Source organism: Heterocephalus glaber, unplaced genomic scaffold, assembly GCF_053883595.1.
Source record: "Heterocephalus glaber isolate CG9 unplaced genomic scaffold, H.glaber_assembly_v1.0 deba00001479, whole genome shotgun sequence".
In the NCBI taxonomy this organism is placed as follows: Eukaryota; Metazoa; Chordata; class Mammalia; order Rodentia; family Bathyergidae; genus Heterocephalus; species Heterocephalus glaber.
The window spans coordinates 8560894-8588880 of record NW_028258316.1 but is presented as its reverse complement, the minus strand read 5'-3'; the positions used below and the strand labels follow the sequence as shown (position 1 = coordinate 8588880).

At 41.2% G+C, this 27987-nt stretch overlaps 1 protein-coding gene and 1 pseudogene across 1 annotated transcript in view; one reads left to right on the top strand and one right to left on the bottom strand.

Annotated features, from left to right (window-relative positions):
- LOC147826077 (uncharacterized) overlaps positions 1 to 27987 on the bottom strand; it is an 80973-nt gene that overhangs the window by 7205 nt on the left and 45781 nt on the right. Inside the window, exon 4 of the mRNA XM_087183387.1 lies at positions 12516 to 12552. Coding sequence (XP_087039513.1) covers positions 12516 to 12552 — 37 coding nt within the window. The remainder of the gene's footprint in view (positions 1 to 12515; positions 12553 to 27987) is intronic.
- Positions 22057 to 22782, top strand: LOC101707583 (protein FAM133B pseudogene; annotated as a pseudogene).

The window sequence follows — 27987 nt, the reverse complement described above, 5'->3', positions numbered from 1 at the left end:
AAAAAGTTGGAATTTTCCTAGTCTTGATTTGAAAATTAAGTGGCCACAAATAAAATGCAACCACCTTGAAAATTTCCCCTGAATGTTTGTGTCGCCCTCCACCTGGGTCACCAGGCCACCAGGAAGGCCTTTGGGAACAGGTGGTCAGGCCATTCTCCCCTCCAGTGTTGAGGACAGGTATTGGAAATAGAACAGACCATCTTCTGATTCTATGCCCTTCCCCACTTCATAGCCTTGAGTAAATCATGACCATTTCTGAGCCTCAGTTTCCCCATCTGTAAAACGGGGGAGTGGTAAACAATTCTTGCACATTTTTGCAATCTAACATAGCAAGTGAATGGAAGACAGAAATCTTTTTAAGTAGTGTGGCAGCTCCTTCCATCAAGAGGCAGGGCCTGTTTCTCACCCCTTGAATCTGGCCTTGTCACTTGCCATAGCCAATGGAACACAGTGGAGTGGCAGGCTATTCCTTTTGAGCTACTTCTCTCTTGGGACTCTTGCCATTGCCATGAGAACACACCTGGTCAGCCTTCTGGAGGATGAGAGGTGGGATAGAGACAAGTTATCCCACCTTAGTCATCCCAGGCCAGTGGCCCCCAGCTGAAGAGGCTGCAAATACCTGAATGACCCTAGCCAGATCAGCAGAACCGCCCTGCTGAGCCCAGCCCAAATGGCTGACCTTTGGAGTCATGAGCCAAGAAAACTGATATTTAAATGTCCAGTTCAGTATATTCACATTGTTGTGCGACCGATCTCCAGAACTTTTTCATTTGCAAAACTGAAATTCTTTATCCCTAGGCACCTTCTCAATCCCTTTCCACATCTCCTGGCAGTTATCACTCTTTTCTCTCTCTCTCTCTCTCTTTCTCTCTCTCTCTCTGAATCTGACTCCTCTAGGTCCCTCATATACATGGACTCATACAGTACCTGTCCTTTTGTGTCTGCTGGCTGTTCTCAGTTAGCATAATGTCCTCAAAGGCCATCCATATTTGGATGCTGCTTTAAGCCACTAAATTTGGGGGAAGTTTGTGACTTGGCTGAAGCTGACTGATAAATGTGATTTCCTCATTATCCCTCACACACACACATATTTTTCTTGCTGAGTAAAAAAGTTTTGGGTTTTTTTTTTTACTTTTTTCTCTAGAAGTTTGAAAGCCATACATTCTACACCTGCTCTTTTAATGGTTATCCATAAGATTTTGTTCCCTTAGATTTTTGACACTCATTATTAAACATAGATTTAATAAAAACTTAATCACAATTTATGTGATTTATCTAAAGAAAAAAACCAAGAAATTTGACATTTTTGGATTCTTTCTTCTACACACACACACAGAGAGATGGTTTCACTTTGTTATTTAAATACTCTTTACTCTCACTACTTTTTATTCCTCACTACTTGTCAGAAATTACCAACATGTGTTATCTTGACATCTTTCCATTGTTTCGTGCAGCTCACTACTTCCTTTTGGCTTCCCTCTTTTTTTTTTTTTTTTTTTTGCACCGGAGATCAAACTCAGGACCTTGCACTTTTGAGGCCAGCTGTAGAACCACTGAGCTAAATCCCCGGCCCTGGCTTCACTTTTCTTCTTTCTGGAGTTCATCTTTTATGAGCTGGAAGAGATCCTGTGAGTGGTATGCTTTGTACTTTCTCCAATGCCAGGCCTTCATGTCACCCTGAGATTTGAGTTTTGCTATGGAACCCAAGATTCAGAGTTATTTCGCTGAGTACATTAAAGCCTCCTTTACACTTTTTCCTTGCACTCACAGTAGCTGATGAGAAGTCTGATGCCGATGTGATTCTCACTTCTTTATAAGTAATTTATCTCTTCAGGGGGTGGCTTTACTATTGCTATACTTCTAGTAGAGGTATGTTTGCATTTTTAAATCTAATATCCATATTGTTGAACTTGTCTTTCATACTTTTATCTCTTAATGCTATTTCCTGGAAAGTTATTTCCATTTGATCTTCCAGCTCATTAATTTTGTTGTTGTTGTTTTGTTTTGTTTTTTGAGACAGAGTCTTGCTATGTAGTTCAGGTTGGCTTTGAACTCACTATGTAGCCCAGGCTGGCTTTGAACTTGCAGCAATCCTCCTGCCTCAGCCTCCTAAGTGCTGGGATTACAGGCGTGTACAACCACATTCACCCAGCTCATTAATTTATGCTTCAGCAAAGCAAGTACCCAGGTCACACCTTCTCCTGCCCTTCCAGGTCCAGCTTTTTTAATAATTACATTGATTTGGCTTTTGCAGCCGCAGCCTCAGTTTCAATTCTGACAAGGAGTAGAGGTGGAGCTGATGACTACCCAGCCCCCAATGTATCTTAAAGCTGACTGAGGCTGAGAAACTCCACTTCAGGTTGTAGAAACAGCAACTGGAAGGAAGCTCCCCCGCTGCCATCCCAAGCTCCTAGGGCACAGAAGGTGAGCTGCGTGGGCGCCAGAAGCACCCCCTCCCATGGAAATGAGAAGACATGTAAACAAGCCTCAAAAACAGACTTCTGGATCACCTACAGCAACCCCAAAGGGAAATGAGATGGAACACTCTGATACTCAACCACCTGGACTCTCTGAACCGGCAACAAAAGAGGATCTGGGAAAAATGAAATCAGAAATAATTACTCAGATAACAGCAAAGATTTTGCTCATGGTGCAAGACATGATTAATAAATCTAGAGAGGACACAGATAAAAAAATAGAGGATCTGAGGAACATGATGGAATCCCAACATAGGAAACAAATCGAATCCATAAAACAGATACAAACAGATTTCAAAGAGATTAAAAACTCCATTGAAAGTCTGTTCAGCAGAATGAACCAATGTGAGGATAGAATTTCAGATATAGAAGTAAAGATTGCAATTAGTGACCAGGAAAAGAAAAATTGTTTTAAGATTGTAAAGGAACACGAGAAATCAATCTAGCAGCTGCTAGACGCTGCAAAGAAGAATAACATAAGACTGATTGGAGTCAATGAAGAAACAGGAGAGAGTGAAGATGACATAAAAAAAACTGTTCACAGAAGTGATGGCAGAAAGCTTCCCAAGGAGGGGAAAAGAACTTGACATACAGATAAGTGAGGCATATAGGACTCCAAATAGCCTTGATCAAAAAAAAAATCTACACATAGACATATAATAGTTAGGATTCCAGAAATCCAACACAAGAACAAAATTCTACAAGCAGTGACAGAAAAGAAACAAATCACATACAAAGGAAAGCCCATCAGAATCACAGCAGACTTCTCCATGCAAACCCTCAAGGCAAGAAGAGCTTGGAGTGATGTATTTCAAGCCCTAAAGGAAAACAGCCTCCAACCCAGATTGATGTACCCTGCAAAACTATCTTTCAAAACTGATGGAGAAATAAGATACTTTGATGATAAAGAGCACCTCAGGAACTTCATGAATATCAAACCGGCACTCCAAAAAATTTTAGACAATACCGTAGGAAAAGACAATGAGGATCACAACCCCAGGAAACCCAGCGGAATGAATCCATTGGGCATGACAAATTAAACACAAAGGGAGAGAATCCATCAAAAAGAAAAAGTCATGACAAGGCTTTTAAAACTTTTAACTTCAGGGCTGGGGATTTAGCTCAGTGGTTCTGGCACCTGCCTCGCAAGCGCAAGGTCCCGAGTTTGATCCCCAGTACCAAAAAAACCACAAAACTTTTAACTTCATCTCCCTAATGAGTGTATAATTCAATCTTGTTATTGTACTGATTAGTATTTTTCTGATTCTAGAATTGCACACCTTTCCTTGTGCTGTACTGGCTATTTACCATCTTCTTATGTCTACTTTTCAATTGGGTTGTCTATTAGTGAGCTCTAAGAATTCTTTATATATTCTGCTCATAGGTTATATGCATTGTAAGTATGGTCTGTTTAAGGACTACTTTTTATTTTAATGATGTCATTTAAAGTTCTAAATTTTGATGGAATCTCATTTATCATTTTTTTTCTTTTATACATCATGTTTTTTGTATCCTAGGTAGTTCTTGCCTACCCTGAATTCATAAACATTTTCCCTTATAATTTCTTCTTAAAGTTTTATACTTTTAGGCTTTCTTATTTAGGTTCATAGATCCCTTCAAGTTATTTTCATGTATGGAAATAAAGGGTTGAGGTTAACTTTTTATATAGGGATACCAGGTGTTCTAGTGCTGTTTGCTGAAAACACTCTCTCTTCCTCGTCTCTTGAATTGAGTTTATATTCTATAAAATGGTAATGTTAAATAATCTTTCAAAACTCAGTGGACCATATATGTGTGGTTCTAGTTCTAGATTCTCTGTTTTATTCCAATGATCTATATGTCTTTCCTTACACCAACACTGCCTTGATAACTGTAGCTTTAGAAGAAGTCTTAAAATTAGGTACTAAACGTCTTACAACACTGTTTTTGTTTTGTTTTGTTTAACTTTTCTAGATCCTTTGTACTCCTACATAACTTTTAAATTTCAATATCCAATTCTTCATTATAGCAAGTATACACAGACCTGAATTTTTATATATACCTTGTGTTTTCTAGTCCTGCTAAATTCAAGTACAAGTTCTAGGGGCTCCTAGAGATTTCTTAGTATTTTCTCTGTAGATTATTATTTCATCTACATATAAAGATTTTGCTTCTACCTTGCCAATCCTATCCTAATTGTGTCATTTTATTGCCAGACTATTTTGGTGGGTTTCAAAGTTTAATGGACAGATAAAGAGTAAGCATATCTGCCCTTGTTCCCCACCTTAAGGAGAAAGCATTGTTATCTTCTCCATTCACATAAGGCATTCTCCCTGGAAGTATGGAGTACATGTCTTTAATCTGTTGAGAAGGTTCTGTTCTACTTCTAGTCTCCTGATAGCTTTTACCATGAACAGCTGTAGAATTTAGTCCAATACTTTTTCTGCAACTAGTGACAGGATCATATGACTTTTTCCCTTCCTCTGTTAAAATGATGACTTTTGGGGGTGGATCTTCCACTGCTGAACCAACACGGCCATCCCTATAACAAAATCACTTTCTACATCCTGCCAGATCTGACTTCCAAAAGTTTGTTTTGTTAAACAAATTTCTACCTATGTTCATCCTTTTTTCTTCTATTATCTTTATCCAGTTTTAGGATTAGCACAATGTTGACTTCCTAAAATGAGGGGAGAAGTGTTCCTTCTTTTTTCTGCTTTAATTGTTTAATATAATTTATCAGTTAAAATGTATATGAGCATGCTGTTGTCATATAGGTAGGTTTTCAAGCTAGGAATATACTTTCTTTAATAGGTGCTATTCAAATTTTATGTTTCCTCCAGAGTTACTATCATTAATTTGTCTTCCAAGGTACTTCTTAGAAGTTGTCAAATTTATTTCAAAACAGATTTTTGAAATATGCTTTCTATAACCTTTTAAATTCTGTACAATCTGTGGTAATGTCTCCTAGATCTTGATATTGTAATTTAAAAAATGTATAATTGATATTGTGTAACAAGAAGAAAAGGTCTAAAGGTGCAGGGGAAGTGGGAGGGGTAGGGGAAAGGAAAAAAAGGAAAAGAAAAAATATAAGAAAAGGAAAAAAATGGAAACAAAGTCTTTGCAAATAGGGAAGGGAGGAGGGGGTGAAGGGAGGGCAAGGGAAGGGGAAAAAAAGAAAGAACCAAGATACTCATGTAATGGTACAAGATCCCAATGATGAATGTAACTGTATTTTATATCTAAAATGGACCAATAAACTTAATGGGAAAAAAATTACATTGATTTATTTCTAATTGTGTTAAAATATACAGAACATAAAATTTACCATCTTAACCACATTTAAGTGTACAGTTCAGTGGCACTAAGTATATTCACATTGTTGTATAACCATCACCACCATCCATCTCAAGAACTCTTTTTTTCTTGCATAATTCTAACTCTGTGCCCACTAAATACTAACTCCCCACTTCTCCTCCCCCTACTCCAGCAACTGCCTATGAATTTGACTTCCCAAAGTATTTGATATAGGTGGAATACAGTACTTACTCTTTTGTGTCTGGCCTATTTCATTTCACATGATATCCTCAAGGTTCATCCATGTTGCAGCATGTGTTGGAATTTCCTCCTTTTTTGTGCCACATTCTGTTTGTCCATTCATTCACCTGTTGATGGAGCCCTGGGTTGCTTCTATTTTGGGCTATTGTGAATATGCTGCTATGAAGATTGATATATAAATATCTCTTTAAGTCTCATATTCAACTCATTTGTGTATATACCCAGAAGCGGAATTGCCAAATCATATGGTAATTCCATTCTGAATTTTTGGAGGAACAACTATACTGGTTTTTTTGGGTCTTTTGGTATCGGGGCTCGAATTCAGGACCTTGCACTTGCAAGACAGGTGCGGTACCACTGAGCTAAATCCCCGGGCCCGCCATACTGTTTTCTAGAGCAATGCCACCATTTTATATTCCTGTCAACCACAACCCTGTGTCTTGGGAATGTGCTTGATACCATGGAGCCGCACTTAACAAATGGCTATGATCCTAAAGCTTACGTGATGTGCATTTTACAATTTCTCCACATACTCATCAATACTTGGTTTGTTTATTTGCCTTCCTCGTTTTGATAGTAGCCATCCTGATGAGTGAGTCGCAGGTCTGGATTTCATGAGGATGAGCACCCAGCCAGCCCCACTTGGTGAGTGTAGAAGAGCGGTGAGGGGCTGCCAAGATCCTCGTCTGGAGGAAGGCATGAAGGCAGCTGCTGGAAGTGCTGCCAGTGCCCACTTACAGCTGAACGCCTCCCTCCCCAGAAAGGAACCTGTGTCCTCCTGCACTGTGCACATTTGAGAGCCTGGCCCGAACTCTGGAGCAGTTCGGTCAGCCCTGGCTAAGAGCAGGGTCAGTGCAGCGGCATCCACACGGCTCCGGGCCTGGGGCTCTGTGCTGAGGCTCTCCCACTTGTGTCCCCAGGACCCCAACTGCTCTGGCCCTGGGAGGCACTGACTGGCTCCTATGGACGGACCCCTCACTTCAGGGAGGACCAGCACCTCCACCTCAACTACCAGGAGCCACAGGAGACAAGGGTTCCTCTCCCAGACGCTGACTGGCAATCCTGGGACTCATGGGCTGGTCCCTCTCAAGCTGCATGCAGTGGTGCTTGCTACTTCTTGGGAGGAATGCTCCACTCGCTTCGGCAAACTCCTATTCATCTTCCTTGGTCCAGCTCAACCCACCTCCCTCTCGAAGTCTTTCCCCGTGCAGGTGGAAGGGCCCCTTCTGTGCCCCAACTGCAGCCCTGAGTCCCCTCCTCCTCCAATTGGACCAGGCCTAGACTTCTCAAGGTGTGGGTTACATGGCTCCCACTTCCCGAACCCCAAAAGTGAGTCTATCCAGGCATGTGGGCTATCAGCCAAGACAGGGTAGTTCCAGGAAACAGCACCAGAACTGGGTAGAGAACTGCATAGGGACAGACTCCCTGGTTGCAGTCCTGTCTTGTGATAACAAGAACATTACAGCAGGCCCTATGTGCAGGGCTCTGAGCCAGCCACTTGACAGGCATTAATTATTTAATCTGTTCAACACCTCATGAGACGGGAGCCTGCACATCTCCATTGGGTCAATGAGGACATAGAGGTGAGCGACTGCCAAGCTACACAGAGCTTTGCTCGCAGCACAGCCTGGCACTGCATCATTTTCATTCTAGAGATGGAACTATTTGCCTCCACAGAGCTCAACCAGATTCTCCCAACAACCGACACTGTGCCCACCTCTGGGCCTTTGCACATGCTGCAAAAGGCATGAATGGGTGCTACATTTCCCTGCACCCACAGCAGCCCTGTGCCAGGTGCCATGGTTCTCTCTGTTTCACAGGTGGGGAGATTGAGTCTCAGAGAAAGATGATGGCTGGCCTATAGCTACCAGGGAGCCAGCAGCCAAGCTAGGAAGGTTCTGTTCTGCTGCCTCCTCCTGAACTCTTCTGTGAGACCTTCCACCAACCCTCACTTCATCGAGTATTTATGGCTTTGTCCATAGAAGGACAAGCCGGCCTGATAAGACAGAAACATTTTATGGGGCAACAAAAATATAGATAAAATTTTATAGTGCAAATCAGGAGGAGGAAAGTATTAAGTTCCACAACACCTTTAAATTTTAAACAGTCCCTATTGCAGGGTCCCTGGAGCCAAACTTAAATAATGGATCAGAAAAGGGATAAATCTCTCCGGTCCCTTGTGTGACGGTGGGAGAGACCTGATCGACAAGCAGACAGGAAGGGGGAGGGTGGCTGCGGCCGGTGCAGCCCGGGCCTGGGCAGGCCGCAGTGTGGGCACACAGCCTCGTCTTTATTGTACTTATAAAATATACATGGCCCTTTATTGAATTGCCTGCTGTCGAAATCTGCAAGAATGTTATTGCCTTTTACTGTCCTGGAGAGAAGCAGAGCAGCAACATCTGTGTAATTTCATAAGATGCAGGAGCCATAAATCTGATTGTGCTGGATATAAGATCGATCGTAAAAAATCACCCATTGAACAGAGATTGGGGATGCTGGGAAGTGGCAGGGGGAGACGTCGTTGGAGGAGCACTGCTCTGCACCCTGCCTTGGGGTGCCAGGTGGGGTCCTAGCCTGCAGGTGCTTCACACAGGGCCTGAGGCTCTGAGGGGAGGTCCCTAGGTGAGGTCACAGCCTTCTGCAGGCCCACAGGGACCCAGCCACCAGAGGGAAGCAAGATCTGGGAAGGGGTGCAGGAGTCACTGTCCTCGGTTCATAAAAGGAACAGAAGGATGTAGATTCACAGCAGGCATCCCAGACCCAGGGATACAAAGGTACAAACAAGACACATACACTGTGGCCCTGGCCCTGGCCCAAACCCTTGAACCACTACCCACAATGAGCCAGTTGCCTGATTCTTCCTTTCTATTAAAACTTGCTCAGTGTCAAATGTGGCAGCTCAGTCTGGGAGGCTGAGGCAGGAGGATTACAAGTTTGAGCCCCAGCTGGGCAACTCTCAGTGACTTAGTGAGACCTTGGCTCAAAAAAAGAAAAAAGAAAGAAAAGAAAGTCTGGGAAGGCCCTAGGTTCAATCCCTGGGGGGGTGAGGGGAGAACTTATATTTTCATAAAAGCTCAGTTATCTTGAACATAGATAGATACATAAATACATAGATACATAGATACATAGATACATAGATATTGATATTTGGGATGGAGATAGTAAATAAATCCCCTCACTGTCCCTCCAAGCCTAGAACCAGTGAGGAGTATGTCAGAGAGACAGACAGTCCAAACATCAGCTGAGCTGCTGGTCAGGCCGAATTGGAGGCACAGCTTAGGTTGGCACCCAGTGGCTTCCTCGCACTCCTGCATTGAATTTGCCCCTTCGGTCTGCAGGCTGCCCAGCAGGGCCAAACCCTCTGGGGAAGCCTGAGCAGGGGGCAGGCACCACCCATTTGGAAAGGGGGTGGGGTTAGGATAGAACAGCAGGTACTGCATGGGGCAGGCTCAGTTTCCCTCAGGTGCACTGAGAAAATCATATTTTCCTGGGCCCAGAACCCATGAGGGTAGAAGGAAGCCAAGTGTATTCCTCTCGGAAATACAAATCCTCATAGCAACATGGCAGCTCGTGGAGGAGAGGAATAAGAGCACATTTGGGAAAATGCCTGCAACATATGATTAAATTAATAAAGCATTTGTAGAACTAGAAAATTAGGGTGATCCCAATTTTGGAGGAGAAATATAGTAGTATTATATTTAGACAAAAATCTTAAAGGACATACCAATGTTTACTTTGGTGTGAGCTTTGAGAATCACTTTTTCTTTTTTTATGCTTCTGTTATTTAATTTTGTGGTGCCCAGCACATATTTCTTCTGCAACTGAAATGATTTTTGATGGGAAAGAGTGAAGAGACAGCAGAAAATAACAGCTGCCACATGGTAGCCATAGAGGCCTGCACTTATGCAGCCAGGATTTTTTTGTTCTTTGTTTTTTGTCTTTTGTTTCTCAATCTAGGGATTGAACCCAGGGTCTTTGCACTGAACTACTTCTCTAGTCCTTTAAAAAAAATTTTTTTTTTTAAATTTTGAGACAGGGTCTCACTAAGTCACTAAATTGCCCAAGCTGAGATCAAACTTTCTATCCTCCTGCCTCAGCCTCCCAGAGTGCCGGGATTACAGGCATCTACCACCACACTCTGTTACAACCAGGTTTCTGAAAGTACAGAAGGGCCATTTAGGGGAGTGAGCCTGCCAGCCTGGCTCTACACACCACCATGCAGAGTCCTAGACCCTCCTGCCCCACTGCTTACTAAATATTTTGAACATCCTCCCGACCTCTAGGTACCTGAGGCTGGATGCCACCATCAATCTTCCTGCAGTGAGTTTTCTGAGGGCTGCTCTCTGGTGACACCACATGTCATCTACCCATCTGAGCAGTCTCAGGAAAGACTCATTTGCAAATAACAGTAGCCCATATCCTACCAGCTTGGGTGAAAAGGGTCATGTCGGGGTCTTGGGGTCTTTGCTGGCTGGCGGTCTCCATGGCTTCAAGGCTAAGCAACGGGCTTGGCCAGAGCCAGAATGCTTGCTGGGTTTCTATCTGCTGCCTGCATAACTATGGACTTTTGGTCTAATTTTTCAACCTCTGTGTGCCTCAGTTTTATCATATTTATAATATGGAGAAGCCAGGCTCCTAGGGCAGAGAAGCTCAGCCGGTCCCAGCACCTGGAAGGAAGCTCCCTGCCTCCATCCCAGGCTCCCAGGGCAGAGAAGCTCAGCCAGTCCCAGCACCCAGAAGGAAGCTCCCCGCCTCCATCCCAGGCTCCTAGGGCAGAGAAGCTGAGCCGGTCCCAGAACCTGGAAGGAAGCTCCCCCGCTGCCATCCCAAGCTCCTAGGGCACAGAAGGTGAGCTGCGTGGGCGCCAGAAGCACCCCCTCCCATGGAAATGAGAAGACATGTAAACAAGCCTCAAAACCAGACTTCTGGATCACCTACAGCAACCCCAAAGGGAAATGAGATGGAACAATCTGATGCTCAACCACCTGGACTCTCTGAACTGGCAACAAAAGAGGATCTGGGAAAAATGAAATCAGAAATAATTACTCGATAACAGCAAAGATTTTGCTCATGGTGCAAGACATGATTAATAAATCTAGAGAGGACACAGATAAAAAAATAGAGGATCTGAGGAACATGATGGAATCCCAACATAGGAAACAAATGGAATCCATAAAACAGATGCAAACAGATTTCCAGGAGATTAAAAACTCCATCGAAAGTCTGCGCAGCAGAATGAACCAATGTGAGGATAGAATTTCACATACAGAAGATAAGATTGCAATTAGTGAGGAGGAAAAGAAAAATTGCTTTAAAATTATAAGGGAACACAAGAAATCAATCCAGCAGCTGCTAGACGATGCAAAGAAGAATAACATAAGACTGATTGGATTCAATGAAGAAAGAGGAGAGAGTGTAGATGACATAAAAAAACTCTTCACAGAAGTGATGGCAGAAAACTTCCCAAGGAGGGGAAAAGAACTTGACATACAGATAAGTGAGGCATATAGGACTCCAGCTAGCCTTCATCAAAAAAAATCTACACATAGGCATATAATAGTTAGGATTCCAGAAATCCAACAGAAGAACAAAATTCTACAAGCAGTTATAATATGGAGAAAACAACAGCTCCTTCTTCATAAACTTCCTGGGGAGAATAAATCTATTAAAATACCTGAGATGCTGAACAATAATGCCTGGCACAGCTAGCCATCTACAGATGCACGGTGGCACTTTAACCATTTAGCGATTGCCATAGTTTGGATCTTAAATGTGTTAAAGGCCTGATCTGCAGGGTAACACCGTTGGGAGGCTGTGGAAGCTTGAAGTAGGGCCCAATGGGAGGGCTCCAAGTCATGAGGGGCATGCATTTGAAGGGGATCATGGGATCCCAGCCCCTTCCTCTTTCTCTCTTTGGCTTCCTGGCCATGAGATGAGTGGCAAACTGTAAGTCAAAATGAACCTTTTCTCTTTACAAGTTGATTGCCTCATGTATCTGTGAGAGCGACAGAAGGCTGACTACTGCAGCAGTCAACATAATAACCTTATAAACTTAAGAACCAGGCCGGGGATTTAGCTCAGTGGTTCTGCTGCCTGCCTCACATGCACAAGGACCCAAGTTCAATACCAGGTTCAAAAAAAAAAAAAAGAACCAAAAATTCCTCAAACTTTTGGTTATCCTTCTGCAACAATGCAATCAAAACCTGTAGATATAATGAGAATCTCTTGAACATTAATTATATTCATTTTATATATTTATTGATTTTAATCAATAATCATTAAACATTGATGATAAATTTTCTCCAATCCCTCTAAACATACAGATTAAAGCATACATCGAATATTTCACCTTCTTTTCCATCCATGCTTCAAAAGTCTTCCAAGCAGAAGAATCAACTGTCATGGTCATCCATTTCCCAGTGGCAATGGCAGGTAGGTAGGATTTGACAGAAGTTTTTCTAAAACTGGTAATGTGCATTTTGTCATGATTTCCACGCTTACCTTTTACCTTCCTGAGGTTGTAGTAATCTTGCCTGACCTAAAAGAGAAAGAACTCCATGTCAGGCAGACACTGAGGCTGCAGTCTGGGTGTGAGAACAGTCGTGTCTCCCCATGTGACATCTACCCAGGCCAGGCGTGACAGGACTGGGCCTCCTCTTACAGCTGGACATGGAGGCTTCCCAAGGCCCACCTTTTCATGCAACCTGCCACCTCTTTCTCCTTCCCATGTCCTTTGAAAGTTTGTCAACCTGTCAAGGTCAAGGTAACTGTGGTCACAGTATGCTCTAGCAAGCATGGCTTCCGGGGGCCTCCATGTCAGGTAGAGAATGGAAATGTTTCCAGTACAGGGGATCACTGTGGGCTGGGCAGACTGCAAAATATTTATGCCTCATTGTTATCTTTCTTGTTCATTCTTCTTTAATTTATTCCTTAATTCTCAAAGTGTCAAGTTCAGGAGCTCCACTCATGTGTTAAGGTGGAATTATCAGACCAGAGGAAAACTTGCTGGACCACATGCCCCCTTGTCAGAGACTCTGAGTGAGGCGGCTGCCATGTCCTAGATACACAGCAAGGCCCACTGTGGCAGCTGCCAGGCTCTGTCCCTAGCCCTGCCAGTAGAAAGCAGGGTGATGCCAACCTGATATCTGCCTGGTCTTCATATTCACCTTGTCCAAAGCAGCCTGGCAACCCCACCCCCAGCTTTCTTTCACTCCTTAGTTAATCCTATGCTTGGACCCCAGGCCCGGGGCAGAGGGAAGGAAAGAGAGGGAAGAGAAACAAGCAAGTCAGTACCTGACCGCCCTGCCAGGAGTGGACATCATGTCTCCAGGCTGGCGGGAGGTCAAAGGCAAATTTTTTAGCATCTTTCCTATAAAATTATAAGAATTTCAGGAATGAGAGTGTAGCTCAATGGTAGAGCACTTAGCATGTGCAAGGTCCTGGGTTTGATCCCCAGCACCACAAAAAAAATTCAGACCTGTATCACTAATATATCCTTTCTGAAAAAGTTATTCAAAGAAGAATCTAGGCAAGACAAAGATTTGTAAACTGTGATCTGTATAAAACATGAATAAACAAATCAAACCTGTTAAACTTATAGCTCATTTTAACTAATGGATGATAACATGGGTTGTGAAATTTTATCCAATCTTTCAAAAAGAATTCTTGAAATATAAGAAACATGGTAAAAAAGTTAATTAATAATGCATAATTTATTCTATTATTGTTTTTTTTTTTGGTACCGGGGATCGAACTCCGGTCCTTGCACTTGCACAGCAGGCGGCAAAACCATTGAGCTAAATCCCCGGCCCCTATTCTACTGTTTTTGATGTGTGGGGGATAAGGAAAGGGTCACCAAAATATTCTAAAGGACAGATCTTATTTGAGGAGCAAGATGGAGGTTATAGATACCATTTAACTGCTGACATTGCTAAAAACATCATTTAAAGGTTTGTTCAATTTTTATGTAAAAAAACCCCAAAGTAATAGAAAAACCTCCCCAAAGGGAGGACAAAATAAAACAGATCAAGCCAGAAAAAAAGAGAAACCACACAGAAATAGAAACAGAATATCAAAAACAAACCAATTACTAACAACTGTAAAAAATTTTAATAAAGTCTCTTATTAAACACAAAAGATTCTCAGACTGAGTAAAAATGGAAAATCTAGCTTTATTCTTGTTCCAGTTGTCTACTGCTGAGTAACAAACCACCTTGGTGGCTTAAAAAAGTAGTGAATTGTTATTTTTCATGACCTTGTGGCCCTGGGATGTCAGCAGGACTCAGCCGGGGTCTTTTATACCATGTAGCACGGGCTGTATTCTGCAGTGGCTGAGTCGGGCAGTGTGAGAAGACGGCACTCATACATGGTGCCTTCGTGCTCTTCCATTGCCTCCAACCGTGCCTCATTACTTAATAGTCTAGCCTGACCTTCTTTATGTCAGCTGGCTTCTGCAAACACCAGAAGTTACCTGGCCTTTTGAAGACTAAGGTTGGAACTAAAACAATGTCACTTCCTCTGCTTTTTATTGGTCAAGGCAAGACACATGGCCATCCCAATTGGAGGGTAGGACCAATAGATTCCACCTCCTGGTGGGTGGGGCCATGTGCTTATAGGTAAGGATAGGATTTATGGCAGCCATCTTTTTTGGAGACTGTCTACCTCAATCAAGCTTTGGAAGAGATCCAGATAAAAATTGAATAATTATGAAAAAGCTAAAAGCAGCCAATATACCCCAGCAAAATGCAAAGAGAAGAGAGTATGGCCTATTCATGCATTTTAAAGTATAATTCAAAATAGGACTAAATGGAATTGAGGATTTTTTTTTTTTTACAATTGTATTGATAAGATATAGTTATCAAAAAAATGTAATAGCCTGCTGGGGATTTAACTCAGTGGTGCCGCTGCCTGCCTCACAAGCGCAAGGTCCTGAGTTCCATCCCCGGTACCAAAAAAAAAACAAAAAACTTTTCAATTTAAGAAAATGTAATAGCCATTTTTTGAACACTCACATGCATGATTTTTAAGTCTCAAAACAGTTCTGTGACATAAATGCTATCCTTTGCCCCATTTCATGGATGAGCAATCTGAGGCCTAGAAAGATTAAGTAATTCATCAAGTTATTTTGTAAGGAAAGAAAAAATATTTGAACCCAGATAACCTAACACCAAAACTCGGTGCTCTTTAATCATTGAGTAGTCGGCTAATCATGAATCTTACTCAGACACGTGGACAGATATAAGGAAAAGAATATAAAAGCAAAAACTAAAATGCATTAATAATTTTATAAAATTACAACCAGAGTGGGGGATTTTTTTAAAACACTTGTCTCAGAATTTAACAGATTAAATATTTTAAAAATCATATAGACAATCTAAATAACAAAATTAACAAGATCATTGTGATATATCCAGGTGTAATTGGAACAGGGAATACTTCTTTTTCTCAAATGCTCACAGAACATATAGACAGATTGATTAAGTAATGAGCCTCAAAGTAAACCTCAATAAATTCCGAAGAGTAGAAACTACACAGGCAATTTCAACAAATCAATAATAAAGAGACAAATGACCACAAAGAAAAATGGGCAAAGAATAGAAAGGGACTATTTACAAATGAGGATATATAAATGGCCAAAAATATACAAAAAGATGTTCAAACCTCACTAGCAAACATGGAACCTGCAATCAAATAAAAAAGACAGTATTTCTCTTCACCCACCAAATTGAGAAAAACAAAAAGCTCGATATTAGTTGCTTTGAGGGGATAGGGAAGGGATTTATGCAGAGCTGGTATAACATAAAGGGTATAATGTAAACTGGCATGGCCAGTTCATAGGACAATTTGGGTGTATCAATCAACAGCTGAACCACAAGGGACCGTGTCGCACACCAGTTCCATTTGCAAACTCTACCTTGAGTTTCCTGTGCTGGACAAAGGCAGCGAGCCATGGTAGCTTCTCTCTCACTGACTGCAATGGAAAGGTCTGAACAGAATACAAAAAGCTACTGCCTGAGGGCTCCGAAAATAGCAGGTGGTTTGGTGAAGGGGGTGGGTTTCTGGGGTGTTGTCCTCTTTCAGCAACCAGCATTGATGAACCAAGGGGGTGGCCCAGTGAAACTGTGCTGCAGGTGCAGGCAAGAAAAACTCTGAGAGAAACTTGTCTTCCCCACAGAGAATTGGAAAAGGGGGCCTCTGTGAGTCTGAGAATGTAGTGTCTGTCTGTCTGTCTGTCTCTCTCTCACTTTTTCCTCCCTCTCCCTCTCTCCGTCCCTCCTCCCTTCTCTCCAGTACCGGGATTGAACCTAGGAGCACTATATCACTGAGCTACATCTGTCCTTTTTATTTTTAATATTTTAGTTTTGAAATAGTCTCAATAAATTGCTTAGGCTTGCCTTGAACTTGTAATCCTCCTGCCTCAGCCTCCCAGGTGGCAGGGATTACAGTTGTACATCACCATGTCTGGCTCTTTTTCCCGTTTGATGTGTCCCAAGGGTAAGCCACTTGCAAAGTTGCACTGTAGTGACGCGGTGATAGCACAGAAACCTAAACCTCCAAGAAAAACCGGTCTATCTTACCTGATGAACCAGGAAAAAAATTGGAGAGGGATTTCCCCTTGATTACTGTCTCTCTTTGCACTGCTTGGATCTAAGGGTCTAAATCATATGGTGCCATACAACAGCACAAGAGGCTAAAACCCTAAAAGAAACTGCCAGAAGACTGGTCCAAACACACCAACTGAAAGACAACATTGTCAGATTGGATCAAATACACACACACACACACACACACACACACACACACATATACACACAGGATCCAACTTTGTGCTGTGCTGTCTATGTGAAACTCACTTTAATATAATAATAGATAAAATAAAATGATAGAAAATGGCATACCTGTAAATATTGAACAAAAGATAGCCAGAATAGCTATATTAAAATCAGAGTACACATCAGAAAAAGGAATATTACCAGAGACAAAGAAAAATACTTCATAATAAAAAGTTTAATTCACCACGAAGATATAAAAACCCTAAATGTGTATGTATCATACACCAGAGTTACAAGATGTATGAAGCAAAAACTGATAGAATTAAAATGAAATAGAGAAGTCTACTGTTTTAATAGGGAAATTAAACACCCCCTCTTTCAGTAAGCAGTAAAAAACAAAAATTAGCAAGGATATAGAAGATCTGAACATCACTATCAATCAATGGGACCTAACTGACAGGCCAAGCAACAAGACCAAATATGCATTCTTTCCAGTGCATGGAACATTCACAAGATAAGCCATATTCTGATTCACTGTGCTTATCAGCATTCTTGTTGCTGAACACAATATCCAGCAACCACAATTTAAGGGCGGAGATGTTTATTTTGGCTCATGGTTTCAGTCCATGGTCAGCTGGCTCCAAGGCAGAAACAGGATGGCAGAAAGGGCCTGACAGAGGAAAACGTGCTCAACCCTTGGCTGCCAGGAAGCAGAGAGAGGAGGATTCAGGCACAAGAACACACCTGTCTGGGTCCAGGGACCCGGCTCCAACTAGGCTCCGCCCCCTAACAGTACATTCAGCTATGAACTTGTGGATGGATGAATCCACTGCACCCCGTGATCCAATCATCTTTTCACACACATGAGAATCTGGGGGGACATTTTAGATCTATACCATTCTAGATCTAAAGCATTTTAGATCTAAGCCACAAAACAAAGTTTAACAATTTTATTTATTTATTTATTTTTATTTTTTTATTTTTTATTTTTTAATTTTAATTTTAATTTTTTATTTTTGGTGCCGGGGATTGAACTTGGGACCTTGTGCTTGCAAGGCAGGCGGCAGAACCACTGAGCTAAATCCCCAGCCCCATTAACAATTTTAAAAGAACAACAATCATACTATGACCCCTACCCATAACATAATAAGCCAAAACTAATAACATGAAGGTATTTTTTAAAAACTCTAAATATTTTGAAATTAAACAATGCACTTCTAAATAATCTGTGGCTCAAAGGGGAAGTCTCCAGAGAAACTTAGAAAATATTTTGAACTTATAGAACATAAAAATGTTAGGGGCCGGGGATTTAGCTCAGTGGTTCTGCCTCCTGCCTTGAAAGTACAAGGTTCTGAGTTTGATCCCCAGTAGCCCCCTCCAAAAATGCTACTCTAAAAACGTTATGGTTACTAGGGACGGGGGGGAAGGGGAGCTAGGGGAGTTGCTGTGTAATAAATATAGAGTTTCAGGGCTGGGGATTTAGCTCAGTGGTTCTGGGACCTGCCTCGCAAGTGCAAGGTCCCAAGTTCGATCCCTGGTACAAATAAATAAATAAATAAATAAATAAATAAAGAGTTTCAGTCCTGCAAGATGAAAAAGTTCAAGAGATCAGCTCTAGATGGTTGACAAGACTATCCCATACATTTTAAGATGTGTCAATAGGGAATATTTCTTATTATGTGTGTTTTGTCACAATAAAAATTATGAGATGTAGCTAAAACATTGTGTAAAGGGAAATTCATAGTGGAAGTGCTTGTATCAAGAAAACAAAAGAAAAAAGTTGCCAATGAAATATATCAGCTTCAATCTTGAGAAATTCAATAAATAGTAAACTCAGGGCCGGGGATTTACCTCAGTGGTTCCGCTGCCTGCCTTGCAAGCGCAAGGCCCCGATTTACATCCCTGGTACCAAAAATAAAGCAAACCCAAAACAACAAAAGGAAAGAAATAATAAGAGCATACATTAATTAAACCAAGGACATAAAAATAGATAATCACATCAAAAGCTGGGTCATTGGAAAGATTAATAAGAGTCCATGGGTTACTTCCAGTTATACTCAATTTAAGATCTTAGATGTTTCTATTAACAAGAAAGATTCTGAGTAAATAAACTTAGCATTCATCTCAAAGAGTTATAAAAAGAAAAAATAAATTAGGAAATAAGAGTTGATAAATATAAAACTATAAGCTGCCTGAATTTAAATCCCAGCTCCACCACTTAGCTGTGTGCCCTTGGGCAAGACACTTAACCGATTTTGTGATTGGGTTTCTGCAAATGAGATAGTAAGTCCTAACATATACGATTGTTTCAACGATGAAATGAATGAACGCAGTTTAGAACAGAGCTTGTCAGAGAGTAAGCACCTTATAAATGTTTGTTCCTACATTTTCCTACTACAGAGACTATGATTACATTTCTGCCAAGTCTGAAAAGAAAACAAACAAAACTCAAAAACATGTCATGACTAAGAAAGAGAAAGAAACATAGGGATTTGGGCCATAACCCTGAAAAACATGATCTCAAACTCCATGATCCCAAATGTTGAAATCCCAGATCAAAGGCTCTAAAATCTAATATCCTGAAGTCTAAAATTCCAGATGACCAGAGTCTCTGTAAAAAAGTTTTAAAATTATTTAAAAGATACATATTTAGAGTCAGGTGTGTGTGGCACACACCTGTAATCCCAGCACTCAGGAGGCTGAGACAAGAGGATTGCTTCAAGTTAAGGACAGCCTGGGCTACAGTGAGTTCAAGGCCAGCCAGAACTACATAGCAAGACCCTATTACAAACAAAGAAAAAGTACTTGTTCTCTCTGGACCTGGCTGATGGGATACATAGATGCGCCCAAAATAATGCTTTCCTAGGTTCTGGGCACTTGTTTCACTGGACATGTACAAATGTCCTGTGTACAAACAGAAATGCACTAGTCCCTTCTGTGGAATTCGGCTTTCTACCCTTCTATGCAGATTTTCTTTTTTTTTTAGACTTCCTATTTCAATAGGAATTGTAGCCTTCAGGATTTTGACATTCTAAATTTTAATCTTTCAGGAGTCTACATTTTTTTTTTTTTGGTACCAGGGATCGAACTCGGGTCCTTGCATTTGCAAGGAAGGTGGCAGAACCACTGAGCTAAATCCCCGGCCCGAGGATTCTAAATTTTAAATGTTAGAATTTTGACTTTTTGGGATTTCAACCTTTGGGGTTACAGTTGACCATGGCTGTATCTTTCAGGATTGTGATTATTAACACCAATAATACAGAGAAGCTTTTTTTTTAATGTACAAAAGAGACTTTTAGTAAGTGAAAAATGAATGTTTTGTGAGTCAAATGTGTATGAAATAGATACACAGAAACTTTGCAGTCAATCTCTGCAACAAGAATAAGGCCATTCAAGAAAAGGAAGCCCCCTTTCCATCCCAACCCCCTTGGTGGGAGGACATGGCCACTGGCAGCCCAGGCTGCAGTAAAACCCGTGTTGGAGGTCACCTGTGGGTCCTGTGAGGGCCACGGGGGTCAGCTGGGGGCTTCTGAGCCTGTCTGTGGCATCTTGGTGTCCTGTACACACATACATTATTGTCTCATCTAAAAATTCTCCAAAACTCTGAAAGATGCAGCTGTGTAAAATCACTACAAGATGCCAGCTTCTTCCTACTTTATTATCTAAGTCTTATTGGATTGCACAGACCCTTCACCCTAAGTAATATGCTGGTATCGAGCCAGGCACAGTGGTGCATACCTGTAATCCCAGCACTTGGGAGGCTGAGCCAGGAGGATCACCTTGACTACATAGTGAGTTAAAGGCCAGCCTAAACTACATAGTAAGAACTTATCTCAAAAAACAAACAAACAAACAAAAGCTGGTATTTAAAGGGACCACCTCTCCCCAAGCAAAGAAACAGTTACTATGTGATGAAAAACCACAAAATCCAGGCTTTACTACATGCTAATCCCTGCTGAGCTCTTTGGCATAGCACACAGATTCTCATAACCCACTATCACTTAAAAAAGTAGACTTTCCTATAGTAAAACCTCCTAAAAATACCTGTTCCTGCAATTTTCTGTATGCAAAGCTCTGCAACATACATGTCTTTCTGGAGAAAGAGAATCCGAGGGCTGGCACAGGGCCTCCTCGTCCTCGTCGCTGGCCTCCTTACTCGACTCACTGGCAGCATCCTCGGCGTTCAGCTTTCTCTTGTGGCCTGCAGCACCCCTGCCGCTGGGTGAGGTGGACCAGAGAGGCAGAGCTCCCTGTGGGGCTTGGCCCCAGGTGTCCTGCTCTTCTCACTGTTGCTATCATCACTGCCTTCTCCAAGGGCGTCACCAACCCGAAGCAGCTGGGCTCCCCATGGATAGATAGAGAACCAGGGGCCACTGGAAGAAGGCCCTGAGGGCCCATCCTGATGAGATTCCTGGGCTTGGAATCGTGGATTCGAACCTCAAGGCCAGGACGGACCTTGAGATGGACGGGCCATGGGGTAAGAAGATTTTTTAAATCATAAACCAATATAGTACTATGTATCGTTTGATGCTATTAAACTTCTCTCTGTAAACATAATTATTTCAGGAAGACCTAAATGACCTGTAGAGAGAGACTAGAAATAAAGCTTAAAATGTAACAAATAAACTTATGATAATTGTCAAAAGCTGGAGGACCCAGATGGGTTCAGGATGGGGAAGCAAACATGTTAGCAACAGATATTGCCTAAGTTCCTTAAAAACTTTTCAAAGCAAAACAAAAACAAAAATAACAACAAAAAAACTTTTCAAAGCACTGAAATATACAGAAAATTTCCAATCTGTTTTATGAATCTTGTGTTATCTCGATACTAAAAGAACACAAAAGGAAAACTTTGTCTTAAAAACTCTCATATAGGATAAGGGATTTAGCTCAGTGGTTCAGCGGGCTGCCTCAAAAGCGCAAGGTCCCAAGCTTGATCCCCGGTACCAAAAAAAAAAAAACACCAAAAAACAAAACTCTCATATATATGCAAAAATTCTAAATAATATATTAGCAAAAAGACTTGAGTAAAAAGAGCAACAGCAGGGCCAGGGATTTAGCTCAGTGGTTCAGCCGCCTGCATCGCAAGTGCAAGTCCCAAGTTCGATCCCTGGTACCAAAAAAAAAAAAGAGCAACAGCATTAACTAGACTTACTGGAGATGATCAAAAATATGGCGAGTGTTTAATTTTTTAAAAACTTGTTGCAATCTCTCTAGCCTGGTCTCTCTTCCGAAGTCTTACTGTGTGCTCCATCTGGCACCACAAGGAACAGGACAATTGGGTGCCCTGCAGGAATCCAGTAGCAATGGCCAGATCAAAGAGGACCAATCCAGTCTCCAGGGCCAACAATCCAGGATTATCTGAATCGACCTCAGTCTAGCTGGGAAGAAGTAAAAGACCAACTAGAAAAGTAAAAGAAAGGCTCTAAGGCTTTGGCTGAATTTGAAGAAAAAAATGAATGAGAATTGGAAGAAAGAACTAAAGGACAGGGAGAAATTATCAAGTGGAAATGAGAGCTCATCCCCCCCCCCCAAACAAACAAACAAGAGAAAGAAGAAAGAAAATAAGAAATCTGGTAGGTGTTCATCTTCTTCATCAAGCTCTGATTCTCCCAGCACTTCTTCAGATTCTAAAGATGAGGAAAAGAAGCAAGCAAAATAAAGAAAAAGAAGAACCATTCACATAAATCTTCTAAAGTTCCATGTCAGAAGCTGAATCTGACAGCAAGGATAGTTTTAAAAGGAAAAGGAAGTCAAAGGATCCAACTGAGAAAGAAAAGGACATTAAAGGACTTAGCAAAAATAGAAAGGTGTATCCTGAAGATAAACCCTTATCATCTGAGTCTTTGTCAGAATCAGAGTATATTGAAGAGGTATGAGCAAAAGAGGAGAAAAGCAGTGAAGAATGAGAAAAAGCAACAGAAAAAACAAAAAAGAAAAAGAAGCATAAGAAACACAGGAAGAAAAGAAACGTCTTTAGTTCAAGCCCCAACTAACCATAGCATTGATGAAAACCAGGATTCCCTTATGAAGAAAGTGCAATGTCTAAGGAAATTTCAGCTGTGAAAATTATGATATATTTACTAAAGTGCATGAATTTTCTTGATTTTAAGAATTGTTCCTGGACTATTCAATAGCCATTCCGATCCTGCCATGTAAAGGGCCCCGTAAGTGTTGCTTGCTGCTTAAACATCTACTTTTTCTCCTCCAGTGTGTGATAACCCCAGGAGACAGTGCACTGCAGTCATACTAGTGGTTAAAATATTTGGAAATAAAGCTAATATTTTTAAACTAGAAGCAACCAGTGATAATAAATCAACAGAAATTGAATCTGGATACATCTTTAAGATGGAAATGGCCAGATGACTCTAGTTAACATTTTTTTTTTGAGGCAGGGTCTCACTGTGTAGTCCAGGCTGGTCTTGAACTCATTGTGTAGCCCGGGGTGGCCTCGAATTCACAGCAATCCTCCTGCTTCAGCCTCCCATGTGCTGAGATTACACGCATGCACCACCATGCCTGGGTTAGTTAAATTTTTTGGTTTTTTGGGTTTTTTGGTACCAGGGATCGAACTCGGGTCTTTGCGCTTGCGCAGCAGGCGGCAAAACCACTGAGCTAAATCCCCGGCCCTGGCTTAGTTAAATTTTTTAAAGTAGGGATTACAGTAATAGTTTGAAATCCTTACTCTGTAGATAAGTGTATTTTAACTTTTCCCCCTTGTATACATTTGTTTACCTCGGGAAGGAGCTTTTAAGGTGGAGGGAGGAGTGCTTTGCTGTCTCTTTAGTTAGCAGAATAGTGCCCCTTGGATCCGCAGACATCTTACTTTCATGGACACAGCAGCCATGATTCCTGGGGAGGTCGGGGCTGGGTACCAGCGGTTTTGCCCTTCACTGAGCTTCATGACATCCGTGGACTTTGTCATGTGGTGCTTGGAGTGAGCCAGAGAAACAGTCCTTTGCAGCGTGAGAAAGCCCCAAAGCCCTGGGTTAACCTCCACGTCAATAACAACTGAATGTTTTTTAGCTTTAGATTGTCCCAAGTCGTTTGAATTAATTTTTTTTTTTACTATACTTTGGCTTTGGAGAGGAATTGTTTCAAATAGACACTGGTACTTTTTGAACTTAATAGCTAAAGATTCTGGGGCCGGGCATTTAGCTCAGTAGTTCTGCCGTCTGCCTGGCAAGCGCAAGGTCCTGAGTTTGATCCCCGGTACCAAAAAAATAAATAAATAAATAAAGATTCTAAAAAGCGTGTTTTATTCTGTTGAGTTTTAACCAGTCAGGATATGTAACCAATGATAATTAGTTTAGCTACAATGTTTAGCTTTTGTTGACTCTGTACTGCTGCTGTCTTAAGTTCATTACTATATGTTTAATGGCATCTTCACCAAGATATTTAGCATGTAAAAATCAGGTTTTGATTTTTTGTTTTTAAACAGCTTCATAATGAAGCTCAGACTTATAAACAAGTTGAGTGACAGGCCTGGTATGTTGTATCCTGTTACATAAAGCTATTGCCAGAATCTTAGTGAATACCGTGTTTTAAAGTTTGTTGTCTTTGTATATTAATAACAAATTATGACAAGTTAAATCTAAGTGAGAAATTACTGCTCTTCTTGTGTCATATTTCACTAAGATTTTGTGCTTCATATCTCTTACTGAATTATTAGAAATGTTAAATGGAATTAATAAATCATTCTCATTTTATATTTTTATATAATCAGGTAAAATGAAATATAATTTTTTTTTTTTTTTTGGTACCGGGGATCGAACTTGGGTCCTTGCGCTTGTGCAGCAGGCAGCAAAACCACTGAGCTAAATCTCTGGCCCCTTGAAATATAATTTTTGATGTACAATTTTGCCTGTAACAGAGAGTGTGCTAATTATAGCAGTATATGCACAGGGCATTTTGGCATGACAAGAAGCTGAATAAATAGGTATTTTACTTAAAAATTATTGCAGTACAAAACACATTGACATTAACCTTCCTCACAATACTCCCCCTTGTGTTGAACACACTTACCCCATAGTTCTTGCCACTTTCTGGCGCAGTTCTGGGAGTCCTTCTTCAGTTGTGCTATCATGGCTGCCTTGATACCCTGAATTGATTGAAAACATTTGCCTTTCATGATCATTTTGACATTTGGGGAAGAGCTGGAAGTTGCATCATGCCAGATCCAGTGAATAAGGTGGATGGGGACACACCATAATGTTTTTGGTTTTTGGTACCAGGGATCCAACTTGGGACTTTGCGCTTGTGAGGAAGGCGCCAGAACCACTGAGCTAAATCCCCAGCCCCTCCATAATATTTTATGAACCTGGCTTTCTACTGGATGGCACTTGACAGCAACATTGACTGCATTTTTTTATCACACCTCATAGACACTCACAAATGAGGACTTCCAGAACTGCTTCAGAAATGGCAAGGATGATGGGATAAGTGTGTTTGAAGGGGGGGGCTACATGAGGGGGTTAATAGCAATCTTTCATTTACTGTAATTTTTAAAAATGTAAACATTCACCATATATATATATATATATATATATTTTTTTTTTTTTTTTTTTGTACTGGGGATTGAACTTGGGACCTTGTGCTTACAAGGCAGGCAGCAGCACCACTGAGCTAAATCCCCAGCCCATTCACTGTATATTCTAACCACAGCTCATATTCCTGGAATCAAAGGGCAAGGTAGGTGAAGCTCAAGAGTATAGATTTTAGGGCAGGGATTTAGCTCAGTGGTCCCGAGTTTGATCTCCGGTACCAAAAAAAAGAGTGTAGATTTTAGAGGCAAAGTGCCAAGTTTTGAATCTGGCTTTGTTACCCATCAGGAACCGGCTCGGTGACGTGGGTAAGTGATGTAACTAACCTCTCTGTGGTTATTTTCCAGTTTGCAAACTGGAAATAATAACATTTGATTCAGAGTGATGGTAGGATTAAATTAAAATAATTCATTTGAAGCACATAGCCAAGTACGTGGTACATAGTAAGTACTCAACTATGGTTGGATATTATTTGTTTTACAAATAATGTTAAAACTACTTGATCACATGTTGGCAGTGGCTTGTGTTCTGCATCGGGCTCAAGCTCTCAAACAGGAGCTCAGTAGATGTTTTAATTTCTGAGCGAAAGGAGTGGAGAGGAAATCAAGGCAGGGAGAAAAGTGAGACTCAGGGAGCAGCAGGCAAAGGGTAAATCCCTACGTTCCCAGTATCCTTCTAGTTCAATCCCTTTAGATTGGTTGACAAAGTTAATACCAGATAACCAACCGGTTCTCTGGAATTGCTGCTCCTCTTTTTAGAGACCAGAGCTCAGTCGTCCCTATGGATATTTAAGTCACACCACTTCTACCCGGAGGCAGCAAACTGCAGCTGAAGCGGGGACCCTTCGGAATTCCCAGCTGGAACCTGGGGCACCAGACCCTGGGTTTGGTTTGGTTTCATTTGAGACAGGATCTCGCTATGTAGTTCAGGCTGGCCTTGAACTCGCTATGTAACCAAGGGTGGCCTCAAACTCATGGCAATCCTCCTGCCTCAGCCTCCCAAATGCTGGGATAACAGGTATGCGCCACCATGCCGGGGGCTCCTGTGGAATATTTTGAACCACATTTAATGCACCATGATAGAATTCCACTAATTTAAATGAGAAAAATAATACGACTATCTCCATAGACCTCTAAAAACCATTTAATCTAATTAACTGCCATGTCTAATTTAAAAAAAACCTCTCAGTAACCTAGGAATCAAGAAAATCATCTTACCATGATAAGAGTATTTGTTCACTTACTCAACAATTATATTTCCTAAAATCACAGCAAGCACGGTACTCAGCAGTAAACTGTTAGAGCAGCAATGCTAATACTACCCTGTGGACCGCCATTCCAGGAAATAGTCAACAGAAAGGCATGAAACAAAGAGGTCAGCGGTCAAGTTAGTTTAAGACATGTTGCCAGGCATGATGCCACATGGCTGTAACCCAGCACCTGGGAGGCTGAGGCAGAAGGAAGTTTGTCCTTGTTTAACCCAACATATTCTAAAGTTATTTGGACTCAGAACACTTCTTCTCAATAAAACATTAACAATCAGCATTTAGCGGACCATTATTCAGAAATGCCAGTTTTGGAAATATCACAGTAGCGTGTTTTTATACAAGGTAGCAGCATTTCAAGGTACCGGCTATTACAACTGTTATTTGCCTCCATGGTGGGGGCAGGATAAGGTAACAAAAAGAAAAGAAGAGTATACTATTGGCAAAGCAGAGGTGAAATTGTCTTTATTTGCAGGTGATGTGCTTGTTTACCCTAAGAAATCAAGAGAATACACTGAAAAACTACAAAAACTAATCAGCGCATTGACTAAAGAGGCAAGCACAGGTGATAAATATATCAAGATCAATGCCTGTCCTGAACACCAGCAATAACACGAGAGACAGCATCAGGGGACTAAAAGGAATGTGCTTAGCAAAATGTGTGCAAAGATATATGTTGAAATTGGATGAAGGGCATTTTAAAAAGACTTTAATCAATGGAGCAATGGGTCCTATTCTTGAACAGTATTGTAAAAGTGTCAATCCTCCCTCAAGGAATCGATAAATTTGGTGTGTGATTTCAATCATGGAGAATTTTATCTTGAGAACTCAATTCTGTAGTTCTTCTGGTAGAGTAATTGCACAGGATCAAGAAATATGGGAAGTAAAAGAATGATAATTGGGCAATTTGCTTTATGAAGTTTGTTTAAAGATGATAAAACTAAACTAAGGTAGACAAGTTGGCAAATAGAACAACAGAGGGTTCTTTGTTGGTTGTTTTGTTTTGTTGTTGTTGTTGCTGTTGCTGTTGTTGTTTTGTTATCGTACTGGAACTACATCCCCAGTCCTTTTTTCTTTTTTTTATTTTGAGACTGAAATGGGGTGTCACTAAGTTGCCCAGGATGGCCTTGAACTTGTAAACCTTCTGCTTCAGCAGTGTCTTTGTTGAAGTTTTAGGAGTTACAATGAGTAGAAACCCATTCAAATTAATTAATTTAATCTCAAACGGAATCGACCAGGCATGATGGTATATTGCCTATAAACCAAGAACACTGAGAGGCTGAGGCAGGAGGATTACAAATTCAATCCCAGCCTGGGCAATTTATCAACTAATGAGACCCTGTCTCAGAACAAAAGAAAGAGAAGAAAAGAGATAGAGAGGGAGAAAGCAGAGT